Raw genomic sequence first — 17,629 nt, 5'->3', positions numbered from 1 at the left:
GTTCTTTGCTCATTTCGTACGCTCGCCACGTGATCGAGAGCACACCGCCGCGCGGCTGAGTACGCCGCAAACGGTGATTCGCGATAATTCTCGAAAAATGCGAAATATCTATCGTGATCAAAAGACAACACTGTGAAGAGATGTCACCTGCTTGCTATTACAGTTCGTTTGATTGACTTAGGAAAAAAAAAACCCTCCTCCTGGTCAAATAACATCTCGCTAAATTTCTGGCGTTGACATCGTAATGTCGAAGCGATGCGATCGAGAGTCGACGAGAAAATCGCACGCGTGAAAAAAGGCGCTACGTTTTCACATGCTGCGCAATGTTTTTTGCGCGCGGTTGCGCCTGTGCTTGCAGCTGTGCAGGAATTGTTTGAGTCGGCAGCCACTTGCCACCATTCCAGAATGTTTTGTGCCCGTGACGAATCTTCCTGGTGTTTATCAACCCAGCGGCAGAATGTAAATTACGGTATACTTCGGTTCAAATGCTTTCGACGAAACACCAAGCGACAAGCTGGTCAGAGCTGAAAATCAGCGAAGCTTCCAGCGATTTTCAAAGTCAAGTTTTTTGGGGGGTGACACCAAAACAATCCCACCAACATGACGTGTCGCCATTGTTGTGTGAAGGAAGTACTTTGAGAGCAAAATAAATATATAAAGATGTGACGGAGAGATGGAATGAGGGAGACGGTGAATAAATCTTCTGCTCGGGGATTATTTTTTTCCTCCTTCTAAATTGGTGACAGACGTGAATGCGGCGGATAATAAAGCAGGTGGGTTAGTGTGGAGAACCTGGAGGAACAATGCGGTGCAGCGGAGGGTGGCTCCCGCAGGAATTCTGAGGTCTATGAAAAAGGGTCAAAGATACGGGGCACGTCTGTTGGCCTATCCACTCATGCTCGCACATCTAATTGAAGGTATGTTTAGTTATTTATTTAATGTGGTTATTCATTTAGTTATTAGGTTTCTACAGTTTTAATTAGAGAATGTAACAGTGTGCCACGAGACTGTGCCCTTTTGGCAGCTGTGGTGGGGTAGGATGGCCCAGAACACAAACATATGTTGAGTGTTTTTTTATCCTCTGCTGTGGATTGGTATAATCAGTCTAACCCCATTATTGCTTGTGTTGCTAACAGCTTTCTGGACCCAAATGCTTTTGGACTTTTTGATTTTAAAAAATCCCATGCAGATGCCCAAATGGTGATTGGCAGTTCGGTACAAAGCCAGCTGGTGTTAACCTTGGTGAGTTCAGAGCACATAGTAAGGTCAAGCGTGTGTTTTTGTTGTTGTTAAATACCATCTGTGTTGGACATGGTTGCATGTGTGTTTGTGACACCGTCAACAATCTTCCAGCGTCAAATATAATGCGTGTAGCCTAACCGGTTTGCATTATTATATCTTTACATGTGGCGCCTTAGGTTCGAATGTCCGACCTGTAATGTGCTTGCTTTACGAGCCTCGTCATTTCCAGCGCTTCCGTGCTAAGTTTGCTCTGGCCACATGTCGACGAGGAAAAATTAATGCAACGTTTTTTTTTTTTTAAACATAGACCTGCTCTGGTTCGGACCGTGCGAAAACCAATTTATTTTCCGCGACGCGCCAGGTCCCCTGGAAACCAAGCCTGTCAGCCAGTCGGCATCGCCGGTGTACCATTGACAGAGAGCAGCGGAGTGTCGCACCAGCATATTAGTAGATTAGTCCTGCTATAGCGGAAGAAAGCGAGTCGCATTCGCCTCAAAAATTGGTTCAGCCAGAATGTCGACAGACAAGCAGACAGGCTAGATAGACACAGTGCAGTAAAACTGTATTTGTACATTCATTTAAATGACAAATAATGCAAAGGTTAGCCGGCAGACCATTTTATGTTGTGGTAGCGCTGTGCGGTATAGTTCGGTTACGCTTAGAATGTTTTCTTCTTCTTCCTGGCGAACGTTGTAAGCACTGTTTTTCCATGGCATTATTGTCTCTGCAAGAGAAAGTATTGTTGCACGAGCGTGTGTACGTACGCTGGCTAGTTGGGTCGATGAATACGTTGCTGCAGATCTGATAAAACAGACAGCAGATCAATGCATTTAGTCTGAACCTTTACAATGGCGTGAGGGGCCGGGGAGAAATATCCTGGCCTAAAAATAAATACCGTTCATATTTGCAAAATTCACATGTTATATTTTTACGATTGTTATTTCGAGTCAAAGCTGGTATTATCTTTTTACTTAGCCAGTGTGCATTTTATTTTATTAAACGTGCCGCTGATAAGCAATGAGATGTTTTTAATTAACAAAACAAGAACGTGCAAAAATGTTTGCTGAGAAGAAGTTGATCACACGAACAGGATCAGAAGGAACATTGTGTGGAAGCGGTTAGCGCGCACGTTCATAGTGGAATATAATTGAACATTCTTTTTTCCCCATATGCCTTGCAATTTGGTATATAAAGGGTTTTCAAGAAAATGGGTTTGTTGAGAAAGAAATAGTTTTGTGAGGCAAAACAACAACATCTGTTGACAAGATTGGCTTTTTCATGCCACCGTTGGTAACCTAGTTTTACGCCTTAAACTGTGCTGTAGCATTAAAGTGGTGGAAGCAGATTGTTGAGGCCTCTGTCGTTATGGCGACAGAAGTTATCAGTGACAAAATGAAGCGGAGCTGGGCTATCCGATTCTTTTATTAATCTACATTTTTTAACGTTTTCTTTATTGAGGTGAGCGCACAAGTCGGTACAATGCACCAGTGGTCGATTACCCTAACTAATTATCATTTAATTCCGTGACTAAAATATTTGGGGAAAGAAGACTCACCTCCAGTTCCCGCGTGTACGATATACGAGAGGTCATTGGCAGGCCTTGGTGACCTCATCAGCATCGTCAACCATATCACGCTGGGCGTGGCTTGTCTGGGGTTTCCCACCTTCAGGAGGCGGGGGGGGGGGGTCTGCCATCTTTAAAGGGGCCTGTGTAATCACATTTTCAGTCGTCGAATTGACTTAATCTCCCAATTATCCCACCTCTAAATGTGACCGCTGAGATATATGCGCCAGTGCAGTTCGTAAATACGCACTGCTTGTGAAATGCCCAATATCGCCATGATGTTCCTTTGCCGTGCAAATAACACTGGTCAACACATTTTTTCTGGCATAAGGTATTCCAACGGTTTTAAGGTAATTTTGGGGTGCTGATTCCAAATCTGGCATCAGTTTTTGTCTATAACATCAGGTTTTTGAGATATCAAATATTGCATTTTCAATAAAAACTGCAGAAGAAAAATATTAAATAAATGTGGATATCTACATAAAATGATATTATAAACACTATCCTAAAATACAGCACCATATTTTAACACTAAAGCAGTCACTGACTCGCAACAACTTGCAATCATAAGTGACTAGTGTAATTTCTGGTAAAATCAATGAAAATGGGGTATGCCGATAACATAAAAATGATATGTGATAGAGCAAATCTGAGATCAGATTTGGAATCGGCACCCTGAAATTAGTCTGAAACAGCTGCAAAAGTCCAAGCCAGAATTTTTTTTTTGTTGACCAGTGTAATTAAAGCAGAATTTTTTCACGAGTCGAGAACGTCATCTCCATACCCTCTCGGTCCTTTTCATTTGAGTTTGCGTCGCACGTGGCGCGATATCCCCAGGCAAGGAAATGTGGTCACGGCGGAAATATGTGCTGGCACTGAAATACCTCTCAGCAGTCTTTCATTCTTTGATGAATCAACAACAATAAAGAGGTTCATGCACCGCTTAAATAGAATAAAAAATAACCCTCGTGATAATTTCTTCAGAGAAAAAAAACAAAAGAATAATGAACAATAGGCCATCTCAGCATGATTTAATTTATGTAAGCAAGCGTTTGTTGTTTTTTGTTATAAAGACTTGGTCACCCAGCATCACCCCGTAAATGAGGCATATCACACTGACTTGTGTTGTGTGGGGGGTGAAAAAAACACCCCATAATTTAATTAAATAAGTATGCAGTCTAATTATAAAATCATGCGATGGGTATGTTAACCCAAGGCTACTCGTCATTGATCCGGCAGGTCAGCCTCTGAAACATTGCGTGTGCCAACATGCTCACCCGGACACCCGCCTATTAATTTTGATGTTTATTTTTAATGTTAATATTTGATAGTCAGTACGCGTGAATGTTAATTGTGCTACTGTCCAATTATAGCTGAACGATTATGCAATTTATAATCAGTTTCCCATGTGGGCATGTTTGTTCACTTGTGATATTTTTCTCTCTCCATATTACATCTTCAGAATAGCAATGTAATGTTTTGCCAGGAATTGGCGTTCGGGCGTCAGAGAGAGGGGGGCTGTGTGTAAAGAGCGGTGGCGCAGTGGTTAGCACTCGAACCAGGCAGCCCGAGTACGACTTACACTCACGGCCAACACAAGTGATGATTGTCACAGCCAGTCCTGGGTCTCCCCTAGGTCGACTCAGCATCAAATGACTACCTAGTGCAGTGGGTGTATAAACATTGGCACTCGGGAGACAAAGGCAACCCACCCCTCTTGCCATACCGGCCTTCATAGGTGCTCGGCCTTCATAGGTGCTCGCTAACAGCACTTGCACCAACAGTCTGTTTGGGCCATACGGGGCCTGAACAGACACGTGTAAGTGTACTTATACGTGTTAAGTGCACCAAGCATGTGTTGACGTCACCGCCACTTGGTGGTGAACAGCGGTTGTTGTTGTGTTAATGTTTTAGCGCATGTTTGTTTTGTAAGTGGATGCGCCTTACTTGTGTATTACGTCTCATGCGGCTCTCCAGACATTATTAACTTTAAAGGTCATGAAGGGCTTTGTTAAAATCTATATTTAATCCTAAAAAAGTAAAATATATAAAAAATCCTCTCGATCCGTGCACTTCTCGGTTAAATAAGGTACCATTTCATATTCCTGTTTCATGAGTGAGAATTCGTCTTGTTTTAGGCGAGGGCTTGGACATTCAAAAACATTTTGCCACGATTGAACTTCTTTTCCACTCTTTGCCTTGCCGTGTTTTCTCCTATCTCCTCTCCTGGTTTGCTTGAGCAGGATACTTGCAAATGCGCTTGTTCTGCTGGGCAGCTCTTAAAATACTACTTTGTTATTCATTCATGTTCCCCGGAGCAAAATTGCGTGTTTTTTTATTTTTGCCATTTTGAGCAACAATTTGTTGTTTTTATTAGGCACCGTGTATTCTTACCCTCGTCCATTTTGCATTGATTCTCTCTGGCAAACAACTGCGTTCGATATGCTTCGTTTTTGCCAATATTTCACCGCTTTTGTTTCCCCGCGCCCTATATTTCATCCACATTTCTGTCACAACAGATATTGCCTCAGCTGGAGCTCCGTTATAATTAAAGGCCTACTACGTTCAATCGCTCTGCCCAGTGTTACATTTTGTTTTGCTGCACCCTCGAGTCCATTTTGTATGAAAGGGCCTCAAATTGCAACAAACTGAGCGGTCCTCGCTTGACCCCTTGCACCGACTGCGTGTGGCTGAATGCAGGATAGGGGGGGGGCCTCTGTTACTCATCCTGAGGGGAGACCTCAGGCAAACACTGCAAGTGTGTAATAAGATGGCGTGGCATCGTCACATGACTACAAGTTGGCTAAATCGTTGGGTCTCGAGGGCTCCACCACGATCCGATTTCCCTCGCTTTTGTTTTAGACAACACCACGTCAATGCTTCATGTATTATTTACACGAGGAAAATAATTCTGTATTTGATTTTTGCGTGCGCGGTACTGTCTAGCGGCGTGGTGGTTCGATGGTTAGTGCGCCGACCTATGAACCCAGCGACCCGAGTTCAATTTATGTCCGCTGCTAACTGTGATGGCACGGGATGTCGTTTGCGAGTGGTCAAGTGATATCAGAACCGGTCCTACCGCTCTGTCCTCACCCCCCTTCTCCCCCCACCTTTCACCAACCCACACTGACCAACTTGGTGAAGTATGATGAAAACCAACATGGGGGGTCTTCATCCAGTGATGCAATGAGAATGGTTGACAATAATTTGATTTGTTTATTATTCATTGGCACGTTTTGTGTCACTTCTCCATCACGGTTCCTTTGACTAAAGGAAGAAAGTTGTTCAAGTACACAGTTGCTTGTAATCGTCAATTAATGTTTCTCCTTTAAGAGCTGTCAACGTCTGAATTGTTTATGCCGTGAGATTTCTATCCTGCGGGCGTTAATGCCGTTCGTATGAACGCTTCAGGGGATTTGTTTCCAGTATCCTGCTGCTTTACATGCAAACAACAAAACGCACACACACACACAGAGACTTTAAATGTTTTAGCAGCTAACGTTAGTTCACGAAGCCAAGTATGCACTTACGTGGCAAAATGCAGTGCTCCTGAATCCCCTACAGAAGGCATCAAAGGCCAAATCTGGCACTCCCCTTAAACATTTACACATTTAAAAAATGCACGGCGTGTTTTTGAAGTATGAATTTGTGTTGGTTGGTGTAGGCAAAGTGTAGGTATTTTTGAGTGCGGGGTGTGTCTGTGCATACACCTGCAGTTGTGGGGAACGGTTGGAGCACTGCACTACGGAGCCGGAGATCCGAGTTCAATTCCCGTTCACAGCCAACACCGGTGATGATTATTTGAATTGATCCTGGGCCTCCCAAAGGTCGAGTCGGCCTCAAATGAGTACCTGGCGCGGTGTGTAAACAGCACCACTCAGGAGACAAAAGCGTGGTGCTGGCTACCCACCTTCTCGTGTGCCGTGCCAGCCGTTCATTAGGTGCTTGCTAACAGTACTTGTCCCAACAGTCTGTTAAAGACTATAGGGAGAACCTTTGGCTTTGTATGTGTGTGTATATATGGGTTGGTGTCTGAGCATGAGTGTGCATCCAAATTCGTTCCTGACAGCAATTTCTTCATGATTTAGCATAACTTTAGTACCCAGTCGGGCGCAAACTGCAAGGCTGGATAATACAACCCCACTGTTCCCTCCCTCACTCCTTCTCTTTACTTCCATGTTAAACCAAAACACAGGGCATACTTGCACCTCTACCTAACTTCTTCCGCCACCTCTTGCTCTCACGTGTTTGCACTATCTTGTTCGATTTGCGTTTGTTTATGTCGCTTTTAGACAAAAAAACATGGATCTTGCGTGCACCGGAAGTGTCATTATGACACTTCCGCTTTTTTGACTTGATCGTGCGTCGTTTCCCACACCTTGCGATGAGCATGGTTGGCTTCGTACGGTGCGAAAGAAGTTCAGCATATGTACATGTTATGACCGTTACATCCATCATTTGTTAGTTGTGCAATATTCCTAAAGGACCCTACACTCGTTATGTGCAATATTGACGTGCTTGTCTACGTTTTGTTGTTGCATGTATGTTGAACTTCTTTCGCACCGTTCGTAGTCAACGGTGCTAATCGGAGTTGCTGCTGTGCTGACGAACCGTGGATCTCCATTATAATATAGCCCGACAACTGGCTAAACAGGATCATCCGCGAAACAAATACAATCAACTTAAACTTAATGTTGCTCACCAGCTGCACTTTCCTCAAACATCTAACCTGGCTATTGTCGCATCTTTGCCTTAATTCGATTTTGTACATGATCAGGCCGGTGGCTCAGCGCTAGAGTGAGCGGCTCACTCGTCCAAGGCTGCGAGTTCAAATCTTGCTTGGTTGGTTAAAATGAGTACCGCGTTCTGGGGGAACTCAACGGTGTGGCTGTCCTATGAATAAACTCGCCTCCACCCATAGGATCGTGGAACTCCATCCCTGGCTCAGGCCTAAAAATTTGACAATGCTGTCGCATCTCTGCTGAGCCGCGGTTGGCAACGTACGGTGGAAGTTCAATGTACACATACATGCATGGCCAGGAAATCACATTGACTTTTTTTTTCGCTCACACCAACTGTGTGAACGTTTGTCTCAATATTCATGCCGTGTGGTCCGTGTTTGGCCCACGTACACAGTGTCCCTTTGCGTGCATACATTATCCCCCTCCGCCCCCCACAAATGCCTTGAATGCAGGCAACTGTCACGTGGGCACTTGCTCGTGCGACGCTCACGCGCCAAAGCGCGCCTTCGTGCCTTCGCATGCTTGGACGCCGTTGCCATCCGTGCCGTCCGTGAATCCGAGGGGCTATGTATGCGGCTCGGGAGTAGCCAGCGCGCCTCCCCGCGCTGGCTGCTCATGCGCACACTTGCGCCCCGTGCATAATTTCATGCCGGTGCTAACACCTGGTGCAGTGTCTAATGTGCTTTCAAGCTTGTCTGGATGCATCCATCCGTCCCTCCGTCCTTGATTTAAATGCTTACTTTCCATCTTCAGGACTTGCCAATGTGTGTGCGTGCATGACTGTGTGTGAGTGTGTGTGGCCTTAACCTGCACATAGCCCTACACAAGCTCTGTGGTGACATCACCGCCGCTTAGTGGCGAATGGTGGTTGTGGTTGTTGTTGTGTGTTTGGTGTGTGTGTTTGTTTGTGCTCGCACTCTTGCACATACCTATTTTGGCTATCAGAGTTATTCTCATGCGCAGATGATGAACGATACAGTTGAATCCAGTTTTAATGGTGGCTGATCTAAGATGCACTTGTCTTCGTGACGCCTCCAGTTATTTTTGTGTTCTTAACTGCACCAGTGTGCGCGTACATCGTGCGTGCCGATGAGCGCCCTTGTGGGTTTTGTTCCCTGTTCTACGTACGATCCTGACAGGGCAAAGTTCTTTTCCAGGCAATGCACCATTGCTCATCGACCTATCCCAAAGCGAGCACATGCCGGGGTGTGTAAATGTCAGCACACAGAAGACAAAGTTGGCTCTGTGTCGTTTATTTGTTTCCCGCACCGCCTCGTCGCGTGCAGCGCCGGCCCTCCCTAATGGCGTGCTCCTGACAGCGCCATTGCAGGATGTAACCGTGGCACCGTTGCCCTCGGCGATGCCAGCATTTCAGCGTTGGTTACGGCGAACGGATCGGAAGCGGGCGGGAGCACGGGCGTCGCCGTTTGAACGCCCACGTGCCGCCATCTGCCCCGCAGGTGTCGGGCGCACTTCCGGAGCGGGACAGGCACCTGTCGGATATCCTGCGCACTCTGACGGAACTGCAGCAGGAGGTGAGGCAGCTGGGCTCCTGGACTGCCTCCACCAAGGAGCAGCTGGTGACCTTCCAGCGGGCGGGCGTCCCCGCCGACTCATCCCTGCAGGTACGTTCCGGCCGCCTCCTCCGCCCTGCAATGACGGGGGGGGGGGGGGTGTCACGAGGCGGTACGGTTTGGGGACCTGGCCGTGTCGTCAGTGTTATGATAGTTATTATTGTTGTGATGGTTATTTTAAGAGGTCCTCTAAGATTGCCAGTGATGCTGCCGTGGTGTGATGACTAGCACAAATGCTTGCCTACCAGGTGGTTTCAGCAGTCACGTGGCATCACATCTTGAGTACCTGCCAAACTGATAATCCCTCGCTTCCAATGCATGTTTATTTTACTTTATTTGTGACAGTCAAAACTTTGGGATGCCGCTGCGGTTTCATGGTTAGCGCAGTGGACTTGTGATCCAGAGATCACAGGGTTTGTTTCAAAATACCTGGCGTGGCAGTGAGAAAGTGGTGTAAGCTTCTTAAAATCCTCCCTCCTCTGTCCACCCAGCGCTGTGTATGGGCACAGCACAGTGGGTCGATCGGCAGGTCACGTGTGGTGGGGTGAAGTGTGGGTACTCAAACATCCTCTTGAGGAGAGGAGCTCTCTAGAGGGCCTTCCTAGTGGGGGCCCTTCCACCAGCTGTCACGTGGGAAAGAAATTGTACAGCTGCACCTTTACCCTTTCACCTTCAGTATTGTATTGAGGGAGACTCCAGTATTACCACTGCTGTCAGATCATGAAGCGAGATGCATCGTCTTCATCATGCTAAGATTATTTATATTTTTGATGTTTTTTTTGGCATTTTGAATAACGCTATGGCGTATTTAATTTACACACCCCGGCATGTATTGGTGAGGTACGTGATTATGATGCTTACAGCAGCCTTGCACAGTGTGGTGACATCCCTTATTATGCATCCATTTCGCGTTTTGCTTTCAACTACAGACTTGTCTTCATGCAGCAGCATCGCTCCCTTAGATAGAGCAACAAGACAGTGCAATGGGTTTGAGAGCTATCAGGCAGCCGCTGTTCTCTGCATCTCAGAGTGCCGCCACTGGGCAGACGTGGCCAAATTGAACAAAGGTCGTTCATGGAGGCACCTTTCATCTCCTAGCGGTTTGTGAGTACACGGCAAAAATCTATTATAATATACAAGTAGACAGTCATGTAATATAGAACTAAAACCTAGGATTTAAATCTTATTCCTCGGCATGTTTTTTTTTTTTTTGCGGTTGCGCTGGATATCTATCCGATGCGTTTTTTGTATTGTACCCGCGGACGCTCTTCGACTTTAATGGCCAACGTTTCGCACCCCCCCCCCCCCCCACAACACCACCACGTGCTGGGAGCTTCGTTTCCTGGGAGATTCGGTTTCTAAAAAGAACTCACGGCGCGAGAGGGATACATAATGTACCTCACAAAGTCGGTTACAAAATAATGCAGGGCATCCCACGGCCTTTCCAGAAAACCGTGTTCTCTCTCTCTCTCTCTCCCTGGCTATGTGAGCCGCGTCCTTTCTCAAAGGCATCGGGCGATTGTGGCATTCGTCCCATTTACCTCTGTCTGTGATATTTGCTCAACAACTTTGCATTGGATACTCCTCCTCCCATTTCCATTCACTTGTTCAATTTGCTGACATTGCTTCATTCGCTGTCCAACGGCCGGCCGTATTGCGTGACACTTTACTGAATAAAATGAACTGGAATTCATCTTCTTGGTTCTTTCGGTAAAGTCACGTAGAAGGGAAATAATAATGTAATAAAACCTGGTTTTCACCTGAGGACGGCTGCTTGCGTTGTGGCCGAAACGTCGTGAGAATTGTTTTATTATGTTTTATTTTTATTATTTTATTACTTCCCTTCTACGTGACTTTACCGAAAGAACCAAGAAGGTGAATCCCTGCAGTCACGAAAGCTTTAAATCGAAATTTAATAAAACATAATAAAATAATTATCACGACGTTTCGGCCACAACGCAAGCAGCCGTCCTCAGGTGAAGAACAGGTCTGTCGGGAAGACTAAATGAAACACCCCAGGCTTGGAGCATATGTTTAAGCTGGAAATTATTTTATTATGTTTTATTTTTATTATTTTATTATTTCCCTTCTACGTGACTTTACCGAAAGAACCAAGAAGGTGAATCCCTGCAGTCACGAAAGCTTTAAATCGAAATGAACTGGAATGTTTTTTGTAAGCGTATGGTACACGGTGGTAAATTGCACAACGATGCGCCGTGTAACTTCGTGATGACTCATAAATTACTGTTGGGGGGGGGGTGTTTCGCAACATAACACTGAGAACAACATTTCATTAAAGTGTAATCTTTCCGCCTCTTTATATTCATACGAGTTTCATAACTTTGCCTGGTGTCAATAAAATAGCATTAGGTAGCATTGTTCACATTCGAACCCTATAAGCACTGCATATGAAACAATGACACGCCTGTGACATGCGAAAGCGTGGGCAGCTTTCTTTATTTACATTCAGCCTGTGGATTCTTTCATACGAGCAGAGTGAAATTTCCCCGTGTTAAATATTCAGGTTTTATTTCCCAGTATTTTTTGTTACAGCGGCGATTCAAACACCGTTCTTCCCCTCCCTAATAATTACACTCCCAAATGCGTCCGTTTATTTTTATGCAGATACCCAAAAGCGACTTTTTATATTTTTTTCATAACGACTTGGCGCCGTTAATTTCAAACTGGGAGATTAAAGGTCCCCCCATTAACGACTTTTGTTCAATTTGGCCGCGTCTGCCCAGTAGCGAACTCCGAGATGTAGGGAGAGAGGCAGTTGTGCCCGATAGCTCTCATCCCATTTCATCTCATTTCAATTGCGGCCACTTATCATGAAGAGGTTTATGAAGCAATTATCATCATCTGCTACTGCTGTTGCCGCTGCCCAGCTCCTCTGGCCACGTCCTTGGCTTACACTTTCACCCGAGGCACCGACAAAGTCGCTTCCCCTAATTTCCCTTTCCTCTGTGCCTCGTTTTTACCGGTTGGAAAGTAACTCGCACTCGATGGTACGTGGCGAACTTTTCACAGATTTTTCCAGGAAAGCCACCATAGTGTGTGGGTTCGAAGACGCTCCGCAAAGTAAAAGACGCACCCCAAACTCATGCGCAGTGTCGATGCAGTGGAAAAAATCTGGTCACACGCACAAGGCAACTGGATTGCAAGATGCACTCCCAAATGTTGCATTAAAATACAGGACGAGGTGGGGGGTACCGTCTTAAGGTAGCTGTCCTTGGAAAGTCAGAACACGTGCCTCTTTCTTCACACACCTCCCTGGTCAGCATGCCGCTCGTTAGTGTGCCGCTGCTAGGTGCTTAATTAGGCTTGGTATTATTGTGCTGAGTTGTCATCATTATTCCACTTGCACCACATCGCACACCCCCCTTCCCTCTCCGTAAGGCTGACCCCGTGCCTGGCTCCACCACGGAGAAAAGGACGCGTGAGCCACGTATCACGAACTACAGCGTGCTTAAAACAATTGTTAACACTTCTCAAAATTTGCAACAAATGGCACCGCGCTCAACTGAAGGAAAGGTCTTCTCTTTTTTTAGTTTGTTTTCCTCCGGAGTTTCTGCTGATTCTTCCGTGTGCAAATTCTCGCGGAATTTTGATAATCCACGGGGAAGCAATGGAAGATATTAAATAAATATCAGTTAATCAATTTTGAATTATCTTGGGCTTAAAATGACAAGTGGGAAGAAAATGTGACTCGTAATTTCCACATCTCGTATTAAAATGACGTTCACGATTCAGCAAATTTTTCACACAGGAAATGCTTTGATGTAAACTAATCTTCCCTTTCATCTTATATTCAGTAAATACCAAAGTTAGATTTTTTTCTTCTTCTTCTTGATAGTGTTTTGCCCCTGGGATGTTTTTCTTATTTTCCCTTCCTTCATCTGCTTATTAAACATCAATATTTTAAATGTAAAATGAGAAAATTCATTTGCGCTCGATACCTCTCTTGCGCCACTTGCTAAAGGCCGCCCTGGATATTCGCGCGTCAATAACAACGTCGTGACGGGCGGCAACGCTCCCGTGGCCAGACGTGTCAAAAACCGTCACACCTGCACACACCACACGCCTCGCTCAGATTACCGGGTTCATTTGTATTCCCATTAAGAGCACGACGAGTGAGGCGGAGACACACAGACGCACACACTTATTGACACACAGACACACAGACGCACAGACATTCAGACGCACACACTTATTGACACACGCGCTGCACAAAATGCAAAGCTGCTCGAAGCGCGCGTCTCGCTTGTAGAACGCATCTTCTGATGTAGCCACACGTGTGCCCGGATCTCGCAAAAAAAAAAAAAGTGCTGGTTATGGTTTTATAACTGCGACTTGAGTTTCCGGAACCAAGACTCGTGTCCTTTGTGCCGTGGATAGGCAATGTCGCACCGCTCGATGCTTCGTCGTACTCCTTGTTTTTTTTTCATATAAGCAAGGCTCTAAGGTAACGCCCTGCTGTACCCGACAGCACCTTTGTAAAAAGATGGAAAAAGCAACAGGTTTGCAATATGTAACGGCTCAACCAAAAAATTGGTTTGGGCAAACATCAGTACCATGGTAATTTCATTGCAGGGGCAACATTCAAAGGTGGTTATTGCATTTTGTGTGTGCATGCTGATTTTCACGTATTTAACTTCAGCTCAATTGTTGGACATTACATTTCAGCCCTGAAGCAATCATTTCACCTTCCCTTTGCATATGAGCTTGGCGTGTATTTCCCGCTTTATTACGCATGCTGTTCTCGGGGTGTTTATAGTATCCTTCAATTAAAGTACTAAATGAATACAAGCTATAGATGCTATTTTACTGCGTGTCATAAAAGCATAACGTTGGGGATACCTATAAAAGACGTACATTGCTGTATAAATGTACGCTGCAGCAATCAGCTATAAAAGCGATGGAAGGCAATGTATTGAAAAAGAAAACCTCCGTATGGCGTGAAGGACAGTGGTTATTTACATCAGCTCTTGTTAAAATTGTAACTTTTTTTTATCAGTGATTGACCCCTATTTTACACGTTGATAACACCGTTTGTTAATGACTTTTGATTCTGCAATCAACGTGCTTTGCTACCTCTCCCCCAGGCCTGGGGGAAACTAAGCAATGGAATGTTTATGATAGATGCACTTTGTTTACCTTTCGGAATTAACGCTGATCACCAGGGCCAAATTATTATACTACCCCATGCACCCGATTTACCTTGATTCAAGGACGACGTTGAAGAATTGCAAAATATCTCTTGAGTCTTCTGTTGCCCAATTCCATTGTCTGAACCACACAAAGTACCACTGTGAAAGAAGCTTCAACCTTGGACATACGCACAATGATGTCGCAAACGTCAACTGCCGTTTTATTCCATTGATTCAATCAGGTGTTCTTTGTCTTCATTTAGTTTTTGGTTGGCAGCTGTGAGATTGAAATTACAATTAAGTTAACCACCTCCGTATAATAACATATTTTATTGAACACCTAAAATATATATAATTATTGTAAAAACATTTTAAATCAGAATGGAGGAGCAACGCAGTGGTTAAAGCGCACTGCGATTTGGAGTCAGCAACCATGGCTATCACCAATAGCGAGCGAGTGTCCTCCCTCTCCCATCTAACAAACCTGCACCAACCAGCGCAGTGAAGTATGGTCAAACAAGGCTCATGACCGACACGGTGTCGGGGAGGCCTTCGTACACCAGAGGTCGCAACCGGGATACCCGTACCCTACCCGATACCCAGCTACCCGGCCGGGTACGGGTACGGGTACCCGTTTGCGACCCTGGTGCGGCCGGGTACGGGTAAGGAATCAAAACCCATTTGCGACCTCTGTCGTACACTGATTAGCACGGTTGGCTACGTACGGCGCGAAAGAAGTTCCAACGTACTTACATACAGCGAGCAATTGTAATTTATTGTTATTTTAAGTAACCTACCGAGCAGTATTTGCTTCGTTATTGCGTTGCAGTGGACTGCAGCGACGAGATGTTTGAGCTGCAATGGACTTCTTTTGCTCCTGACTCTGTCTCCGCATAGCGAAGGAGCTTAACGGCGAGTTTAAAAATTGATACAGCCATAGTATATTTTTGACATGATAGATGTTTAAATAATTGCTCGCTCACAATCACTTACCATAAAAATGACCTTTGAGATTTTTTTTTTCTTTCTCCAAAAGACGGATATTGACACGACTGCGCTTGAAATTGTGAGTCCGCATTCATCTTGGTTGTTACAGTTGCTCCGCTGTCATTTCTAATAACATCATAACTCTTTTTTTTGTTTTCCCGGCTGTGCTAAAGCGGGATGCACAAGGCGGAGCAAGGAGAGGGCTGCCCTCTCGTAAAGCGTAGCAACAATGACGCCGTCGGCCACGCGAGACATATTCATCTTTGAATTTCGCAGAGCCGGCTAACATTTCAGCAGTCTCAGAATTTCGCCGATTCGATTCGAGAATCAAATTCAGTTTGTTTTTTTACATTGTGGCGAATAACAGCGCCTCAAGTGGCCGGAGGGATTGTGTGAACTCCCCCATTATGCACATTGAAAAAAATATGGATTCTTACCCACGTGGTTCTACAGTTAAGAATCAATGTTAATCGATGAATCGATGCGCGCTGCTATACGCTTAACGGGGCACTTGTGCCTTCTGTGCTTTTCATGCAAATCACACTGACGGTCCTCTGGGTACGCATTGCTGCAGGTGCACGACACTCCGGCTCGCGCGTTTCCTCTGATCCACTTAAGGGTTTTCTGATTTCCCAAGTCAGCAGCAGCCAATGCAATTCACGTCACCGTTGTTGTTGAATGCGTGGTGTAAGTGAACTCTAATTTGTACATCCTGTTCTGGATGTGTGTCTCTTAGTCGAAAAAGTGGTATGATGCTTGCTGCTCAGTCTGTGCTGTTGAGCCAAGATGGCATTGTGTTTATTGTAATAATAATTATATTGATATAGCGGCTTTTCACCAAAGATCTCAAAGCGCTGTACAGGACACAGCAGTAGCAGCAGACACCCCGTGTTCAACTATTATAAACCATTTACTAAATTAACTAAAAGTTTGATAAGCAGAAGCATATAAATAGGTTGTAAGACGTGTACAGGGTTCGTCCAGGTATAGTTAAACAGCTTGGGAACACTTAGTCAACTAATGTCCATTTATTTTGAACAGGTCAGAACTCAAGAGACCAGGATGAATCTCAATTGCAAGTGTGACCTGGTAGGGTCGCCAAAAGTTACAAATACAGAGCACATAATATAAAGTGCAGCAATGTAGACAATATAAATTAGATTAGGAACAACTGTGTCTTGTGAGAACTCAAACATATCGTGCAAACATAAATCAATATAAAATAATACAGGCCTGCAGTGCAAGCTGTCATGGGCAGAATTGTTATTTTGTCTACTTTAATTTATATAATGACAATTAAGTTACATACAATAAACAGCTATAGGGAGACTGTTGTACGAATATGTAAACAGACAAGGATATACGTTAAATGCCATTGAAAGGGAAGTTATCAACAGTAGATTGACAAAAGCTGAACGATGGTGATGATGGTTAAATCAGAATTGTTGCGTTTATTTGTTCCCAAAAAAGTGAGGGATAAGGAGTGCATTTGCATTGCCATATATGACCAAACGTGTGATCTGTCTGGAAGGTGTCTTGCTCTTGATATGGTCCCTGAAGCACCGTTTATCGCTTCCATGCCTTGGCCTGAGTCTGCAGAAAGCTCTGAAATGATGGATGGTGAAGCTTATTAATTGAGATGATAATGAACTGAAAATAATGCTTTCACTATTTCCTTCATTATAACAGTCTGTTTTATGTGCCAGAGTTAATAATGTGAGTCATTTATTATTCTTTTTTTTTATTCTTAGGCACTGATAGATGGCGGTAATTATTGCACAACTTTAGAATATATTTTAACCTAGATTTAAAAAAAATGCAAGCCTGGGAATTATACCCATTAAGTGAGCATCTCTTTTTGTGAAGTTACCTTATTTCCGTTTCGGACAAAAGTACAAATGCCTAGATCCGCCGTAAGCTCATTATTTAACCATTTGCATTTAAAAAATAATTGTTTATGCAAGACAAGCTTGGCGAAATCTTGCATGGATTATACTAGGGGGAGGAAAAAACATGTCAGTCAATTTGGATCAACAAATGTCACCTGGCATCGGGTCTGGTGTGCAACGGGGACTTTGCAGAGACATTCTGAAATGTGTCGAGCAAACGTAGGATTGTATTTGAACTATACAATTTTTTCTGAATATTTAAATGCACGTTTGATATATATTAGTTTTAAGTCTACTTTTACAACAATAACGCGAAATGTTCATCAAATAATCACAGCCAAAACAGGGGGTTAAAAATTGCTGACAACTGGTTCAATAATAATTATTATTCCCTAGTCAAAACTGAAGGCACAGAAATGTTTTGACATTTCCACATTCATATAGTGGCTTTTTGCACAAAGTCCCACAAGGAATCTTCATC

At 44.4% G+C, this 17,629-nt stretch overlaps 1 protein-coding gene across 1 annotated transcript in view; it reads left to right on the top strand.

Annotated features, from left to right (window-relative positions):
* Positions 1–17,629, top strand: part of LOC133353592 (dystrophin-like) — a 639,339-nt gene that overhangs the window by 465,278 nt on the left and 156,432 nt on the right. Inside the window, 1 exon segment of the mRNA XM_061569957.1 lies at positions 9,009–9,173. Coding sequence (XP_061425941.1) covers positions 9,009–9,173 — 165 coding nt within the window.

This window comes from Lethenteron reissneri, chromosome 6, assembly GCF_015708825.2.
Source record: "Lethenteron reissneri isolate LAM-NWPU_2019-01 chromosome 6, ASM1570882v1, whole genome shotgun sequence".
Classification (NCBI taxonomy): domain Eukaryota; kingdom Metazoa; phylum Chordata; class Hyperoartia; order Petromyzontiformes; family Petromyzontidae; genus Lethenteron; species Lethenteron reissneri.
Note: the sequence above shows the minus strand (reverse complement) of the source record. Positions and strands in the feature narration are given on the sequence as shown.